Here is a 17327-nt window from a genome sequence, read left to right on the forward strand (position 1 = left end):
TGTCAGCAGCAGGTCTCTCTGAGCATTCAATTCGGTGGGGGACTGTTTCCCAATGTGTCGATCTTGGCTCATGTCGACCTACAGTTGTCGACCGAATGCATGTTGACCTAGTGACTTATATGGCTAGGCCATTAAGGATACTGCACCACAAACCTGTCCTCTCATTCACACCTGATGCAGAACCCCGAAGCCTTATGTAATTAGGCGGCCGGTAACTGCTAATGGCGCTCAGGGCTTTGCTCGTGGTTTGTCACAATGTACGCACAATTATTTCATTTAAAAAGTGTATTTAATGTAAATGCTGGTGGGCTCCCTTCGTGGCCGATAGTCTTGGCCCGCCACCGTGTTGTGCAGTAATTTATGCCACGTAGACGCTCATTCAGCCCCAGGGACGCGGTGGAGAAATGCATGCCGAACTGGGCTAAGCTCCGCATACATTTCCCCACTGAGTCCCTAGAGCTGAATGAGCGTCTTCGTGGCATAATTACTGTACAACACGATGGAGGGCCAATATTATTGGCCACCAGGGAGCCCACCCATATGGAGCTAGAGGAAGCTCTGCATACTGTACACAGGTAAAGTTTAAGCAAACGCAGACAGTAAATGGCAATGGCGCATATCGAGGCACTTCTCACGGCCAGACAACAAAGCCAGGATAACCGGATAGATAAGCGAGGCTACTCTGTACTTTGTCACTGGACAATAAGCCCCCAACTGTCATTTTTCAAACCCAGCCTGTAGCTTGACAGTAGCTCATTGGCTGGTGATAAAGTACCAGACACTGGGGCAGATGTATTAAGCCTTAACAAGAGATAAATGCAAGGGTGATAAGGAGAGATAAATGCCCAGCCAATCAGCTCCGTACTGACTTTTTTCAAACACAGCCTGTAACATGGCAGTTAGCAGGTGATTGGCTGGACGTTTATCTCTCTTTATCACCCTTGCATTTATCTCTTGTTAATACATCTGCCCCATAGTCACTTCATCGAGCTTAATAAATCTGCCTCTTTTATGTTTATCCAAAGCATTACATAGATCCCTTGACAGATGCACCTTACCGTGTCTAATTCCCGGGTCTTGGTTGCGGTAAACGGCATTTCTTGGTTAATGTGCCAGGTTAGATGGTGTTACGGCACATGGTAACACAGCGACTAGCCCTGTGGCACTAGTTTGTGTTCTAGTTGTGGGATATACAGCGCAATCAATTGAATTGCTCAACCTCCCACATGTATTTTTTTTGTTTGCCAACGTTAAAGCCATTCAATTAGGCCTAGTGTGTATGACAAAAAGATATTTACCTTGGTATTGCAGGACCCATAACTGTTTCATTGCATTGCATTTACAATCCATGGAAAGAAATGTATTTAAATGATAAAACCTACATTCATTTTTGTACATGCTACCAATTTTATTTTTATGTATATGTGTGTGTGTGTTAGAACCAGGTGAACGACCGCTATTTATAGACATCACAGATCTTATCATTTAAACAAACCTATTTCCTTTGACTGCTAGACGTACAGTAGATATTGTAAATGCAATATTTTGTCATGGTCCAGCAAAGTCTTCTGCTTTGCCGTGCGGAAGTTATCAGAGAAGCAAATGTGATAAGGATCTCGGGAGGCCTTTAGCACAAAAAAATGTATTTTAAAGCGAACGACTCAACAAAAGGGAAATTCTAAGCTAAATGCCTTCTCGCATGCTTAGAAAGTTGGTGTAGGAGCCAGTCAGTATTACGCCCATGTACCAGGCCCATCATACCTGAGCTTTAGATGGGTTTTGCTCAAGCACAACGCTCAACTCCACTCTTCTTCTGAGTTACGTTTGACCGAATAGATAGGACTTTTATAATTTAAGGTGATAGGCTTACCGCTTACATCAATTTTTCTGGAGAAAAGAAACTCCCATCGTTGTGATATATCACGGTCACATATATATATATATCACATATATCGTTGTGATCTTTGACATACTTTATTAATTTGGCATCGCTTTGCTCCCTTTTGTCAAAGATTAACGTTTTGGTACTTGTGTAGTTTCACGGCGCCAGCATGGCACTCTGCGTCTGAATCCCCTTGCGGGGCTCGCTTCGCTCGCCCACGCTGCGGGCTCTAAAATCAACTCCATGCCAACATGGATAGTGGGGGTATGAACTATCCATGTTGGCATGGAGTGAAATTAGTTTATTTTAGATAGTTTGTGGTGAGTGTAGAACCCGTGCCGTGAAACTACACAAGTACCACGTTTTAAACACCTAAACCTTCCTCAGCAAATGTGCTACAGACTTGTGAAAGCCAAATCAAAATCCATCCAATGGTTCTTAAGATTAGCCCAAACACAGACGAACGCCTACCGGGGACTTTATTTTATACAAAGTAGATTTTTCTAATACATTTTAAAGCAAGTTGCAAATTAAACAATATTGTGCCCTAAGGAAGCAAGTTTTGGGTCAAATTCTGCTGGAGTGAATGACTACACGTATTCTAGCATTTCAAGCTGATTGCTTACCTGGTGGAGAAAGGAGGAGGATTATTAGCTGCCGGGATATTATATCAGCTGGTAACCACGCATTTCACTTACTGCAGCTCTTCATTTAGAGGCACTTGTGTATTAAGGGCCTGATTTCAGCGGGCAAATGGTCAAAACCATGCTGCACTGCGGTTGGGGCAGATGGAATGTGCAGGGAAATTTAGATTTGGGTGGGGTTTGTTCACACTGAAATCTAAATGGCAGTTTACGACAACTGTGGGCTACATGCAAAAGCAGCCAGTATTTACCCTGCACAGAAACAATATAAATGTATTTGCTCTCCTTGCATAGCAACATGTGTTCCAGACACAAAAATTGTGAAAGTCTGGGAGATTAGATGGGATTCTTCTGACTTTTTCTATTTTTATCTAATTGATTTCCATTTAATGTTTATTCCATTCATTGCAGTCCATTCATATATACCACAAATAAATATATATTTTTTAAGGCCGAACAAAAAACATAATTCATTTGGATCCTCCGCACCCTGTACATTTAAAAACTCCAACCTTGCTATCACAGCTTTGTCTCCTGATTGACAGCTTAGCATGTGCTCTGATATACAGCAGACAACTTTCCTTTATACACAGCGTGCTTACCCTAGCAGAAGACAAATGTGTGCATCTGTACAGGGCCACAGCTGGAGGTCCTCTTTAGAAAAGAGACTTTGAATTCCTTCCATAGACACAGACAGAGGTAATCCGGCAACTATTACCAAATCACTGCTGGAGATGAACTAATAACCTCCTTTAGTGTTTCCCCCCCCTTTCCTAGTATGGACTATAATGACCGCTACCATGTAGGAAATGTTTTTAACAATTCTACAATAGTATCCGCAGAAACCCAAAGCTCTTTGAATTATATTCGTATCGACAGGTTGAACGGTTCTAGATGGCCTGTACCTTGGAAGGATCCTTAGAGGACTACTCTCTAAGGAACGTGTCAATCTAAAAGCTACAGTTTTCTTATTTGTCAGATAGTAAGTTCCCCCTCTCGGTGTCTGTAGAACCAAGCAAACATATTGTCTGTACAAAGGAACAGAAGAGGGAAAACGTGAAATGTCATCCACATAAATTAGCACAGATTTCAGAATCATCTCTGGATATATCATTAGCAAGGCACTGGCAGACAGCTGGCGCATAAAATTAACCTAAAGGCATCTCCAAGTATTCATAATGACAAGTATCTGTATATTACTAGCAGAAGGATGACTTTAATGTGTGACATTTTCTATGATATCGTTGCCTGGGCAGAGCTCATCATATTCCAAATGAAAGGTCTTGTCCTTAGAGTTGCATAAATAAATATTGGCGTTGTAATTGATTGGTTTGTTTATGAGTTATGTGACAAAACGTCTTCCTGCCACTTACAATGCATCATCATTGTTCTCTTGAAAATGTGACAGTTGTCTAACTCTTCCAGTGCAGGTGCTGGGTGACCTGGATCATGTGACCTGCTAGGTGGTCTGGAAATGGTGGCAGTTATTTGCAGCCACCCACTAAGCAGGGATGTATTCAAATTTCATCTCCTAAGGGGGTAAATAGAGGTAAAATGTTCCGCCCTGCAAACCTTTGTCTGATTGAAACTGGGCACATAAATTACTTCATAATGACCATTGTTATAGTATTGTGTTCTATTAAAGTACTCAAACACGATAAGATGTTTGAAACAATATGGCCGTATCCGACCAATCGGAATGACCAATCCTTTAAAAACTCACCTTGTGTGGGCATGATGATGTTCCTTTGCGGGTGCCCGTAGCTCATTTATCAAGCCTGCTGATCCCTTCATGCGGTTTCATGTGTAAGTGTGATGAACAATGTGGCCATGACCCGCCTTCCGGCAGCGGCATTTCCCAGAAACAACTCCCACCCACCCGTCCCTGCATGCGGGTCAGGCTCTAGTCGATGACCCATCTCCCGGCAGCGGCATCTCCCGCAACCCTCCCGCTCAATCCCCGCCCACGGTCTGGCTCTAGCCTATGACCCGGCTCCTGGCATATCCCGCTCCTCTCCTGTTAAACGAACCATCTACCCTCTTATCGTTTTACTCAATCGTTCTGTGTGTGGGTATAATCAGGGGTGTTCTGGATTTCAAGGGAAATTGGGTAGACATCGGATTGGATATGAAATCTACCCATGTGTGGGCACCTTAACTTGAGTAACACCCAGAACCCTTTCATTTAACTGAAATTTCAAACATTAAAGAGTATTTGTATTTGTTTGCTGTCAATTTGAGACCACTTTGCCTCTAAAGTGAAACTGGCTCTTCTAAGAAAGAAGACCCTGTGCTGCTGATGGTGTGGTTGATGTCCAATGAACCGCTTGGACAGATTTGTTTGATGAACTCTTTCATCACAAGATTTGATTTAGTAGTTGAAAGAGCATAATGTTTCCTCGAAGAGGCAAAATCCAAGAACAACCCTATAAGGAGGCTCAGCTGTTACACCAAGCATAGTGTATCTGATCTAACGTGTAGTGACCCAAGATCAAAAGAAGGAACACATCCTGCTGCTGCTTACAATTGCTGCAAATCCTATCTCAATAAATAAAGAACAAATCTATATTAGTCTGCACAGCAATGTAAACCTAGCACAAACAATGGCTTGATAATGAATATAATTTATTATTAAAATCACATTGATGTAAAAATGAATTCTATTTACGGATCGAAAAATTGAATGGAGAAACATCTTGATTCTCTTTAATGCCTCCCATTTTATAGGTTACTATGGCTCCCGATGTTCAATAGCAAATCTGTACAAAGCAGCAACATCATCCTCATTCCCTTACAGGCCTCCAACTGACAGATGTAATCTAATGCTCCCAATGCACAAGAACAAATCTGTATGTAGCGAGGACATCCTGATTCCCTTTAATTCATCCCATTGGCAGATGTAAAGTGCTGCTCCCAGTGTGCTACAACAAGTCTGTGTATAGCAAAAACATACTGATTACCTTTAGCGCGGGCATAGTCCAACTGTGGCCCTCCAGCTGTTGTGAAACTACACATCCCAGCATGCCTTGCCATAGTTTTAGCATTCCCTAATAGCAAAACTGTGGCAAGGCATGATGGGACTTGTAGTTTCACAACAGCTAGAGGGCCATAGTTTGGCCAAGGCTGCCATCAGCGCCTCTCAGTGGCAGGTGCAAACTGCTGCTTCCAATGAACCAGAACGAATTTGTACATAACCATAAAGATCCTCATTCTCTCAACTCCTCACATTGGGCCAGATGTACTAAGCTTCAAAAATGATAAAATGGAGCGTGATAAACCACCAGCCAATCAGCTCGTAACTGCCATGTCACAGGCTGTGTTTGAAAAATGGAAGGTAGTAGCTGATTGGTTGGTGGTTTATCAGTCTCCATTGGATTGACCACTGAAGGCCGATATGAGTCTAGGCTGACAGGGTCATTAGGTTGACACAGGCACCCTATGAACCACATCTGATTTGATGGTAAGTTGCGTTTCAGAAACAGACACATCTCCGCCGTCGTACATGTGACATTATAGTAGAAAGTCTCTTGTTGAATCTGAACTGTATCTGTGAATACGCCAAGTCATTCACACAAGAAATACCTTTGTCTCCCAGGCGATCTATAAGATGGTGTCCTCGGTAATGAAAATGCCGGAAGACGAATCGACGCCTGAAAAAAGAACAGAAAAAATCTTCCGGCAAATGGATACCAACCGAGATGGTAAGTATCAGACTACAAGCGGCCATTAGTCCAGTTGGGCACATTATTGTTTGGCCAATATAGAAACTTTTTCGATCTTTTAAAGTCTACTGTATATTTGTTCCTTTTCTGCATTCAATAATACAGTTTTGGAAACATTTTGCCAGTGATTGATTAAAATGTGTTCTGAATGATAACACTCATTGCTCCAGCCCTGAACTGGTATTTTTCTAAAACATGACTGTTAGAAACTGAACACAAGACAATTGGGGGAATTCGATTAGGCTATGCCCTTACTTTAATGTAACACTTTTATGCTACACTCTGGTATTGGTTGGGTCAGTCCACTTGGCTGGTATCTTTCCACTGGTGTGGTGAATTGGAATATATTTATTTATTAACAGTTTCCTATATAGCGCAGCATATTCTGTTGCGCTTTACAAAAGGAGACAGTGATACAACAAATAAGGTATTTACAGACCGTCAAAAGGTAGGAGGGCCCTGCTCTCAAGCTTACAATCTATAGGGAAATAGGCATTGGTACATAAGGATATAAGGATAGATACTGTATTCTTTATTGCATTAATTCCACCAGAATACTGGTGTGCTGTAAGATACGGTGACCCAGCAGTTTGGCCATGGGTCAGGAGGATGGAAAATGTGAAAAAGAAAGAGAGAGGATATGTGTGACCTGTACAGTGGGGATGTGATTAGATAGGAACGGCATATGAAGGTTAAGTGACTGGTTCTGGAATTTGATAAGCTGCCTGAAGAGGTGAGTTTTCAGGGAACGCTTGTAGGTTTGGAGACTGGAGGAGAGCATTTCACAGAGTGCGTGCAGTCGAAGAAAGTCCTGCAATCGAGAATGGGACAGAGTAATAAGTGTGGATGAGAAATGCAGATCTTGGGAGGAGCGTAGAAGTCAGGTTGGAAGAGATATGTATGTTAGTGTAGTTTGGTTTATGGCTTTGTGTGTAAGTAAAAGAATATTGTATTGAATACGGTAGAATACAGGTAAACAATGAAGTGATTGACAGAGCAGTTTTGCAGACGGTGAACGTCTGGCTAGGAAGATTTGCCTCACAGCTGCATTCATGATGGACTGTAGTGGTGAGAGTCTGTATTGGGGAAGGCCAATAATGTATTCGTCCAGGTGGAAGATGATGGTCAGTAGTAGAAGTGGTATACTGGAGATGGTCTTACTGGGAAGGCAGTTGTCCCAAAGTGGCTCCTGACGTTTGCCCGGGTCAGCACCGACTGAAAACAGTTTGGTTTGTTGTGTTGCTGTGGCAGTTTATGTTCTCCAGGGATGTCCGCTTCTGCGAGTGAGTGTCTTCAAGAGAAACCTTTGGATCAAAGTGTGGTAGATTACTGCCGCCGCTCCAGCCGAAGAAGGGAGTGGTTACTCTTTGGGTAATATAAAGCATGGTGAACTCCCTCTCCAGCACATTCCAGCTTTCTAGAGTAGTAAATGTAGCCCCAAAATTCAACACCATGGTTTATCTTGAGCTAACTCTAAAAATCTACTGTAATCATTTGTTGACAAATACATCCCCTACCCAATTCCTCATATAATAAGAACAGTCCTTATTTGTGGATTCTACCATGAAGCACAAAGAAAGGAACAGATGAAGGTGGGGAATTTAAAAAATGAAATGGTGCTTTGGTCTGCTCTACATTTCAGCACTGCCATGCAGACCAGACCTGTACTCGAAGCACCACAGTAGAGAGTGACACCACAGGCGGGGAAGAGGAACTGCAAGGGTTTAGATGCAGGATGCTGGAATGAACAAGAAGGGGTTTATTTACTAGGATGGGACTTTGGTTTCCCTTAGCAACAGCCCATCTGAAACAGATCAGAATCTATTTATTTATTTATTTAGCACCTTCAACCAAGCCTAGAAATAGAAATGTATAAATTTGCTTTGAAACTCATTAGACTCTTTTGAAGTCAAAGAGAAAAAAATACAGCGTTGTAGATTCTCAAAATTGTATCCTCCTAGATGAAGCTTTTCAGGTGATACTGGTTACACTGGTGGCCAAGAGTTGGCACTTACTCTTAAGATGCCCATGCACTTGTCCGATTTGGGCAGATTTCACCAAATTCTGATGGATCGGGCCAAGAAATTGGCCCAAATCAGAGGTGTTCGATGTCCCCATCGAGTCCAATGCGCAGTCCCTTGCGCATCGGACCTGAGCCGCAGTTTAGACCTAATGCCCGTCCGACCTCACACTTGGCCCCCCTCCCGGCAGACGGGGGACGGGTTGCATGCGATACATCTCATGTGAAAGGACAGCATGTGATGTACTCGTGCATGTGCTTGAGCGGGTTTGGTGGACCATACACTGCTGCGATACATAGACGTAGTGTATGGGCACCTTTACCATTGTATGTTTGTCTAACAAAAATATTGGTATGAGGTTCAGTATTTCTGTTCTGATCAGTGGCATAACTATGGGGCCGCAGCCCCCGCGGTGGCGGGGAGGCCCCGGAGTCTGCGGGCGCTATTGTTTCTCCACCAGCTCCCCAATGCTTGTGGGTGCAGCAGGGAGCTGGCAGGGGGGTCCGTGCGGCGCGGGGGTACCTGTGGTCAGGGAGAGCCTAGAGGTCCCTGCGGCGCTGAGTATGACGATGCCCGGGTCCCTGCAGTGAAGTGGAAACAAGGCGCTTCCGCCGTGCGGTGGCCCGGGAAGCGCTTCTAACTTTGAAAACACTGGCCGCACACTGAAAAGACCCGGGGGGGTCTTTTCTTTTAACGGGGGCGGCTGCGAAATTGTCTCAGGGGGGAGGGGGGGGCGGCAAAATTGTCCCGGCGGGGGGAGCAAAATTTTTTGTTATGCCACTGGTTCTGATAAGAACATTTTACGTCTGCAAACTAGGTACCTCATTTTTGCTGGTACTACCCTATTGTTTATTCTTCAAACAACACTGAACTGCAGTTCCCCGGTATTGAGCCTGAGAAATTCAGGAGTGGACAGCAACTATGGCAACATAAGTCCCTGGTGGGTAAATGCATGAAGTATTGATAACTGTAGAGAAATTGCTGATGGCAACCAATTAGCTGCTATATTTCATAGTATGCAAAGTCCGTTTTTTCCAATCTTTTCCCAGCTCAATACATCAGTGCTGATATTTGGAGTTCGTAAAGCAATAATACCTCACGCCAATACTTTTATCACTAATCCTTACTATGGACAATCTGTATAGATTTAGCAAAATGAAAGCATAGGAATTATCTACTCAAACCCATTCAAGCACATACTGAGCTATTGATCACCGTTTCCTGAGAGACTTATCATTCTAGGGCTGAACTAAATCAGTCATTTTCTTTCTCCACAGGAAAACTGTCACTGGAGGAGTTTATCAAAGGGGCAAAGAGCGACCCTTCTATCGTGCGCCTACTTCAATGTGACCCAAGCAGTGCCGGACAGTTCTGAACATTTTATTTTTTCGATAAAACCCGTAAAAAAAAAAAATTATTAATTTTTGTTTTATTTTTGCCAAAAGGAAATTTTATTGTGGTGAAAACACGTCATGGCCAAACGTATCTTCTTCCTCTTCTGTGGTAAACTTCATTTTTGGATGACAAAGAATGGTGAATGCTGTTAACATTTTGGTGCAGGACATTTGTTGTACCTTTTTTATTTTGTTTTGTTTTTTTATGCCATTTTACTCTGCAGGATAACAAGACGTCCACCGTATTTCAAAGATTTTTGATTTTTTTTTATTCTAAAGCTGACAAACTAATTTAAAGATGGCTGTGGTCGATATTTGGCATTAATTAAATTCCCCATTGTTTTAGCTTTATTTCTTTTCTCTTACAAATAGCAGATCATGATAAGCTATTTAGATGAACTAAATAGTGACCACCACCAATTCTGTGCAACTTTTTTTTTTTTTCAATTTAAACAAAATACTACAGAGCATAGTGGCAGCCATTTTGTGGGCGGGTCCAATTCCGTTACACTAGGAACGAGTGACATCACTGACACATGCCTCAACTAAGTTACTACAGTATTTACTAGTGAATTGCATTTCTGTGGATATTGAGTCAGTCCACAAAATGGCTGCTTCCAACTATGTGTAGGCGACAGGTAATTTTTTAGGAGTTATGCAATAATTTGCAATAAAAATGCTCAAACATTACCAAAAATGTGCAGGCCTTGCTGCAAATATTGCCCGAGTTGGTGCAATTTGGTGAGGTTTTATTTTTTTTAGTAGAAGAGTCGCAGTTTTCACTAAATGACACTTACGGTAGGCGAGTTATATGTGCTTCAGTCTTCTGCTCTCTCAGTTCCATGTATGGTATATTTCAGTAGCTATGGCATTTGCTGTAAGTGTGTTATTGCCCAGTAATGGATTAAAGTTAAGAAGTGTATTGTCATTCGAGTCCCTAATTAACAAATAGAATGCTTCAGATCCGTATACTGTACAGTCAGTAGTTTATAGAGCAATATTTACAAAAGGTTCATCCACACATAATTAGCTGGCAACTGAACAAAGTATAATCGCGAATATTGGGTGGAAAAACATCTCATATTATATAATGTGCAGACTGCAGGGACGGGGGGGGGGGGGGGGGGGTTACTGTTTAATTGAATCTCAGACCCAACTTTTCTTGAATAACGGTCTTGAAAAATGTTAGAGATCAGCATCTAACTTTTAAAATTAGTTTTAGAATAATTTTATTATTTTAAGGTAAGGAACACATAAATGCAACAAAACGTAACAGTACAAATATAAACTAAAGCTGGGTACACACACTGTGCAATAATCTGGCCAATACACTGATTCTCAGTTGGGAAGTCATAGTGTTGCCGGTTGGTCACCCCACCCAGTTATCAACTGTGAACTGATGATACCAATAGCGAGTAAGTTTTGTAGTGTGTACACGAGCGGTACAACACAGTTAATTTAAAAACCTTTGATGATTTTCAGGGACATGTATTGGTTCAAGTTCTGAACATGGTACCCACTACCAATGGCTCCGCTTCTGGCTCCTCTCCATAATGCCACTGGTGCCACCATTTTGTTAGCAGTACCACCCAAGCCATGTTTTGAAGTTCTCTCTAATGGGGACTTTGCATGGAGGCTATGGCATTGGGGACTGTCTGCGAGCTGAGCGGCAGCATGTGTGAATGGAACCAGAATGCACGTCGATGTTGGTGGTTCCCAGGTGCTGAAATTGATTCACTTATAATATTACAGATAGGAGCAATGCTTTGGTAGTGCATACACTGGAAATCAGATGCTACTGTATAAAGGTTTTTCAATCTCTCTGGAAATTGAGGATCCTTTTTTAAATGTTTTAGGTATGTTCCTAGCTTAAGAAATGCGGCACCACTGAAATCTGACCATGGGTCGATCAGACATAAACAGGAATGACCCTGGCATTTTTCTATTATATCTGGGAAACTCATACGAGAAGCCAGTTGTGCTTTATTGATAATATAATGCTGAGATGTTCAGATTTACGTGGGGCCTGAGGTGGTTTTTAAATTTGCCGAATCCATATTTTAGGGCCTGAATGGGGCACTAGGCAAGGTACTGGTTTGGTCCTCATTGCACCCTCAAAAGGCACTCCCCTCGGTTTCAGAACAGATTGTCCAATAGCAAAAGTGGGAGCAAAGTATAAAATAATCTAAAAGCAATCGAGGGTTTTCAGCTTGACTTTAAGGATCCATTTGAAAGTACTATTGGGACTTTTACTCTTTTTAGATGTATCCCTCCTGGTCCCTGCCAATCAGATATCCGCTTTTATCAGGTAGAGGCAATCAGACTAAATAAATCTGGCATCTGATAGGTTGCTGTAGAATGCAGCACATAATTGTTCCTTGCTAACCGCTCATATCTTATTGGTTACTATGGCTACAGTACAGCTTTGTTCTTTATCCATATTGGGCTTATAGAGTTAGATGGCGCATATAGGTTTTCTGTATCCTAGTGATTCTCAAACTGTCCTCCGAGCACCCAGGGGGGAAATGTGTTAAATCTCGGAGAGTAAAAAAGTAGATGTAGATACTGCAGCCCCCGGGAATTTGGCCAAGTCTCCCGCATGCTCCCCATACCCTCCGCACCCCCCTGGAGCTGCTGAAACAAATTCCGGAATTAGCTGGTCTGCAAGGAGGGGACAGGACTAAAATGACTTGAATCGCATAATTTTAGCCCCTCGGGGGTGGGGCTTTGTGACATCAGACTTGTCCCCGATATGCAGCGCTTCTCATAGAGAGGCTACTTTAGTATGAGATACAGTTCAGCCAATTAGCTCTTAACGACCATGTTACAGTCTGTGTTTGAGAAATAACAGGAGGTGATTCTTTAGTAGTTAATCTCTTTCCACTTTACCACTCTCCGAGGCTTAGTACATTTGCCCTAACAGTGCATGGATGCACACAGATGGTTTAATCAAAATGAATGAAGTACTATTCTAAGTAAGTCACCTGTACACAAGTATGGATATCCTTTAAAACCTGCACTGTTAGGGTGCGGGATCCATTGCTGTAACCCAGAAATCTCATTTCTGATCAATATATTGGCTGCAAAATACTTTTTTCCTGCTTGCAACTTTGTAGAAAAGGAGTAAACTTCAGTTTTTGCTTTTATCTCCCATAAATCCTTCTGCTCACATTTAATTGGACAGTTAACCTGTACCATTGTGCTTCTGCTGTTGTATTACATGCCTATAGTTCCTGCTAGTTATTCTCTCCATGTAGTGTAACCCCCGCCATGTACAGACGTAACTTTTAGTGTATTTGACGATTGTGTAAGTGTCTTGTGAATTTGGGTGAAATAATTGCTTAATCTGATTATGGGGATTAACAAGTGTAGTAAATGTGAGCATGAGTTATTGCAAGTTCATTTTATTTTCTATTCGTTGTTGAATATGAAATACCAAGCTTTAAAAAAAAAAACAGATGGTGAAATGGACCTGAAAGCAGCCTAATTCTTCCAGAAAGAAACGTGAACTTAATGTTCCCTTTAATGATCCAAATGCATCCACCCCCGACCCCCCTACCACCACCACCACAACCCCCCCTCCCCCCCACCACACACACACTCCCCCACACCCTACTGGTTGTTTTCATTTTCTTAATCATTGCAGATACTCTGTCACTTCGAAACAATTCTACTGCATTTTTAATGCATGACATATATAATTTTCCAAACTGTGAATACTTCTGGTATGCAAAAATAATGTGGTTTGACGTTTACATAAATGACGTTACTTAGAGTTTTTTTTGTTTTTCTTAAGTAAAGAAATAAATATTGATTTAAAAAAAAAGTTTGACATTTTCTTTTCATGGTTTCACCAATTTAATGTACAGCGCAATGAGTGTGCCTGGAAACACCATGTCTGGTATATTAGTTTGACAATGTCTTTGTCGACACTGGCAAAAAAGTTGACACTGGAAAAGGTAGAGATGAGTGTTTAATTTGGTGTCAATGTACCGTATCCCCTTGCATGGGTGCATGGTGCTACGGGCCAGGTGCCTAACTGTGCTTGGCACTTTATCACCCAAACAGTAAAGTCTGACAAAGTAAAAAAAAACACAAAAATTCATGTCAACCATATTGCGTTGACAATCCAGATACCCCTTTTTTTTTCCCCCAGCAAGTCAAACTTGACGCAGGCTACCTGTCACCTCCCATAGTATCCACAATAAGATGTCACAGTCGGACTGTTCTACATCACAAAGTGAGTTAATCCCGCCGGTTACAGTTCAATGACTGATGGTGTATTAATTCAAAGGGAAAAGTAAACCGGAATCTTGTTAAAGGATGTTTTTTCTTTTAAAAATCTATTTCCTCCCTGTGAGACCATTTGAATCTCTTCCTTTATGTGCTTTTTTTTTTTTCATCTCTAGGTTGAATTATTATAATTTTTTTTTTAATTTTCTGATCATGTTAAAATAGTCCAACACAAATCTATACATTTCTGAGTCCAAAAATCAGTGACAGTCTCTGGGAGCCATGGGCTTTAAGCAGTTTACACAGTCGTTAATCATATGTATAAGTAGATAATGTTGCCACGCATAGGGTGGCATTAAGCCGCCAAGATCCTCCGCCATCTCTTGGCCCTCGGACCATGCTGAGTCGATGGTAATGAAAGATTGGCCTTGCGTTTAATTTTCAGTCCACAGAACCCCGTGGCTATAAATGAACAGTATAAATAGGCAGGATGACGGTTTTAGTGGGGGGAACTGAATGGAGAAATTATACAGCTTTCTCCCGTGGTGATTGGCTGTGCCGCAGGGAAGGAAGATAATGGTCTCCACAGGAGTTATTCTACAGTACGTGCTCACCAAATTGTCACTTGTAATCAAAATGTATTTTAAGATATCTGCACTCCATCTGCTTGTTTTTAAAGGGCTAGTTTCCCATAAGGAATGTGTTCTTAACAGTTCCGGACATGTCACTTTATTTTTAATAATTCTAAAATGATAATAAAATGCTATTGATGGGTCTCGAAGGGGTTTATGCCCTGTTTACGCACTTGGGTTTATGCCCAAGTGCGTAAACAGCAGACTCGTTGTCTTTGATGTAAGCGCTGGTAATACAGGAGCTTTAGATACTCCCTCGGCTTCTACTGTATTCTATGGCCCAAAAACGTCCTGCTTCTTTCCCCACACTCCTTGGTGTTCATGTGACTCTAATTAAACAGATGTATACGAAGTAGTTGGACTGGTAAGTTTGAATAAGTGTCTCCATAAAGGTTTTTTTATTCTGAAACAGTTATGTTAATATACTTATAGGCTGAACAATAAGGATCCTTGTCTATGTCACAGCCTAGGTATTTTGCCACTGTGATAATAGTTGTCTAGTCTTTAAGGCCATCCCACATCTCCGACCGCTTCCTGAAACCAAGTGGCACTTTTTTTTACAGAGCCGGGTTCTGCCAACAATACCTTCTAGATAACGCTTTCATTTGTGTTCCTCAACCAAGACATTTAGGGCAACCTCCTCAAAACATTTCTACACACATACAAATTTATAAATGTGTATAGGTGGCTGTATATATGTATGTATGTATGTATTAGGGAGGCCAATCCCGGGATCGGGATCGGCGGGATCCCGGGATTTTGGCCTAAAATCACCGGGATTTCAATCCCGGGATTGGCTCATCCAATCCCGGGATTTCGGGATTGCTTACCGCACAGTCTTTTTCAGAAATGTGGGTTTGTTTTTCTTTAAATGCCGGGCAGCGCTGAGTTGCAAACATTGCCCGGCTGCCCCTCTTCTGTGCGCAGCGTGACCTCAGAGGTCACGCTGCGCAGCCCAACATACGTGTCCACCCGCTGGGTCTCCTGCAGAGCAGTGCAGACGTTGCCCGCCTGCCCTTTGTGTGCAGCGTGACATCAGAGGTCACGCTACGCAACCCGACAGCCGCATCTACCAGCTAGGTCCTCCTGCGTGCCGCACCAAGTCTCTCCAGCTAGGAAGAAGCCAGCACAAGACAACTGTCTAGGTAACAGCCATCCCCACGTTCCCCGCTGATCGCCATGCCGGGTCTCCAGCCAGCAGCTAGACACGTTTCACCAAGCACACAGAGAGGTTGGTAGGCGGGAGGAGGGAGAGAGGAGACAGATATAGAGAGAGGTTGGTAGGCGGGAGACAGATATAGAGAGAGGACTGAGAGGGGAGAGAGAGAGATAAAAGGACTGTGGAGGAGAGAAAGAGTATATAAGGACTGAGGGACAGGGGGTAGAGCTAAGGAGAAAGATGCAGTGCAGCTAAAGAGCCCTGCTGCTACCTGCTTTTTCACCAATAAGTCAATCCCGAATCCCGGGATTGAAAAAATGGCCCGGGATTGGCATCCCTAGTATGTATGTATGTATATGTGTGTAACACCCTGAAAGCTTGAAATCATTACAATACAGTTTCACCTTTTAAAACATTCATTGAAGCCTCTGGAGTGCCATTATGGGGGACATTTACCAATTTGGAAAACCTAAAAATTCGTATTCGTATTTGACTTACAACCGAATACGAATGAGTACGAATGGTAGTGTTCATAAAAAAGTCGTGTTCCGGGGTTTTAGTTACTATAAAGTCGTATGTTAAAAATTCGTATTTTTCGATGTTGTAGTCATTCGTATTTTGGTTTACACATGTTTTCGTATTGTCGTAGAGTCGTAGGTAAAATACGAATGGCGTAGAGAAGTTTGTTTGAAAACAACGATATTTCACAAATTTTCGTGAAATTAAATACGAATTTTCGTATTTCAAACCACATGCCTCACTACGAAAATGAAACTACAATCGTGATTGGTGTATTTGTTTTACACTTGGGAGGGCTCTCACAGCCATATATAAGTTGTGGAGGCGCCAAAACTTGTTGTGGGTGTAGTTTGGAGTGTGTAGGAGAGAGGTGCAGTGGAGACTTGTTTGGTATTGAGAGGCAGCACTACAAGCTTGTAAAATTAGACATACATACAGCAATGTTTCGATGTGTGTGCATTATCTTCAGGCTATACCTATATATATACACATGCAGGTATGGGGACTCATACATCTCCTGAGCTGATCAAAGCCATGCCACTACAGGGTTTAGTGCAACACATTTATATTGTTCATTAAATTAGTGAAGCAACAAACCCTGCAGTGCCATGTCTTTGATCAACGTAGCTGATGTATGAGTCCCCATAACTACTGGTTACAGCTGACTTTACAACAGTAACAGGTGTATTTGATCAGCTGTGTGTAGTGGTGCCTCGCTGACACCTGTCTTAGGGCCAGATGTACTAAGCTTAAAAACTGATAAAATGGAGAGTGATAAACAACCAACCAATCAGCTATTGTCTGAAAATTATCAAACACAGCCGCTGACATGGAAGGTAGGAGCTGATTGGCTGGTTTATTTTCACTCTACATTCTTTCAGTTTTGAAGCTTAGTACATCTGGTCCTTAGATATATATATATATATATGAGAGAGAGAGACAGAGACCGTTTATAATGTATGCATACACACACAAATTGCCAGCGAGATAAACACACATGTGTAATCAATTACCTATGTATCGCATACAGCAGTTTATACAGTATTATACACTTACCCAGTAGCCAGCCCTCTGCCATTGATCCGGCTTCAAACTCATCAAAGAGGACTGACTGGGCGAGG

At 42.2% G+C, this 17327-nt stretch overlaps 1 protein-coding gene across 1 annotated transcript in view; it reads left to right on the forward strand.

Annotated features, from left to right (window-relative positions):
- The window catches only part of NCALD (neurocalcin delta), an 83081-nt gene extending 69868 nt beyond the window's left edge, over window positions 1-13213 (forward strand). The window contains exons 3-4 of the mRNA XM_083186963.1: window positions 6122-6227; window positions 9547-13213. Coding sequence (XP_083043089.1) covers window positions 6122-6227; window positions 9547-9644 — 204 coding nt within the window. The 3' untranslated portion in view covers window positions 9645-13213. The remainder of the gene's footprint in view (window positions 1-6121; window positions 6228-9546) is intronic.
- The last annotated feature ends 4114 nt before the right edge of the window (window positions 13214-17327 follow it).

The sequence above is a fragment of the Crinia signifera genome, chromosome 5 (genome assembly GCF_055691185.1).
Source record: "Crinia signifera chromosome 5, ASM5569118v1, whole genome shotgun sequence".
Classification (NCBI taxonomy): Eukaryota; Metazoa; Chordata; class Amphibia; order Anura; family Myobatrachidae; genus Crinia; species Crinia signifera.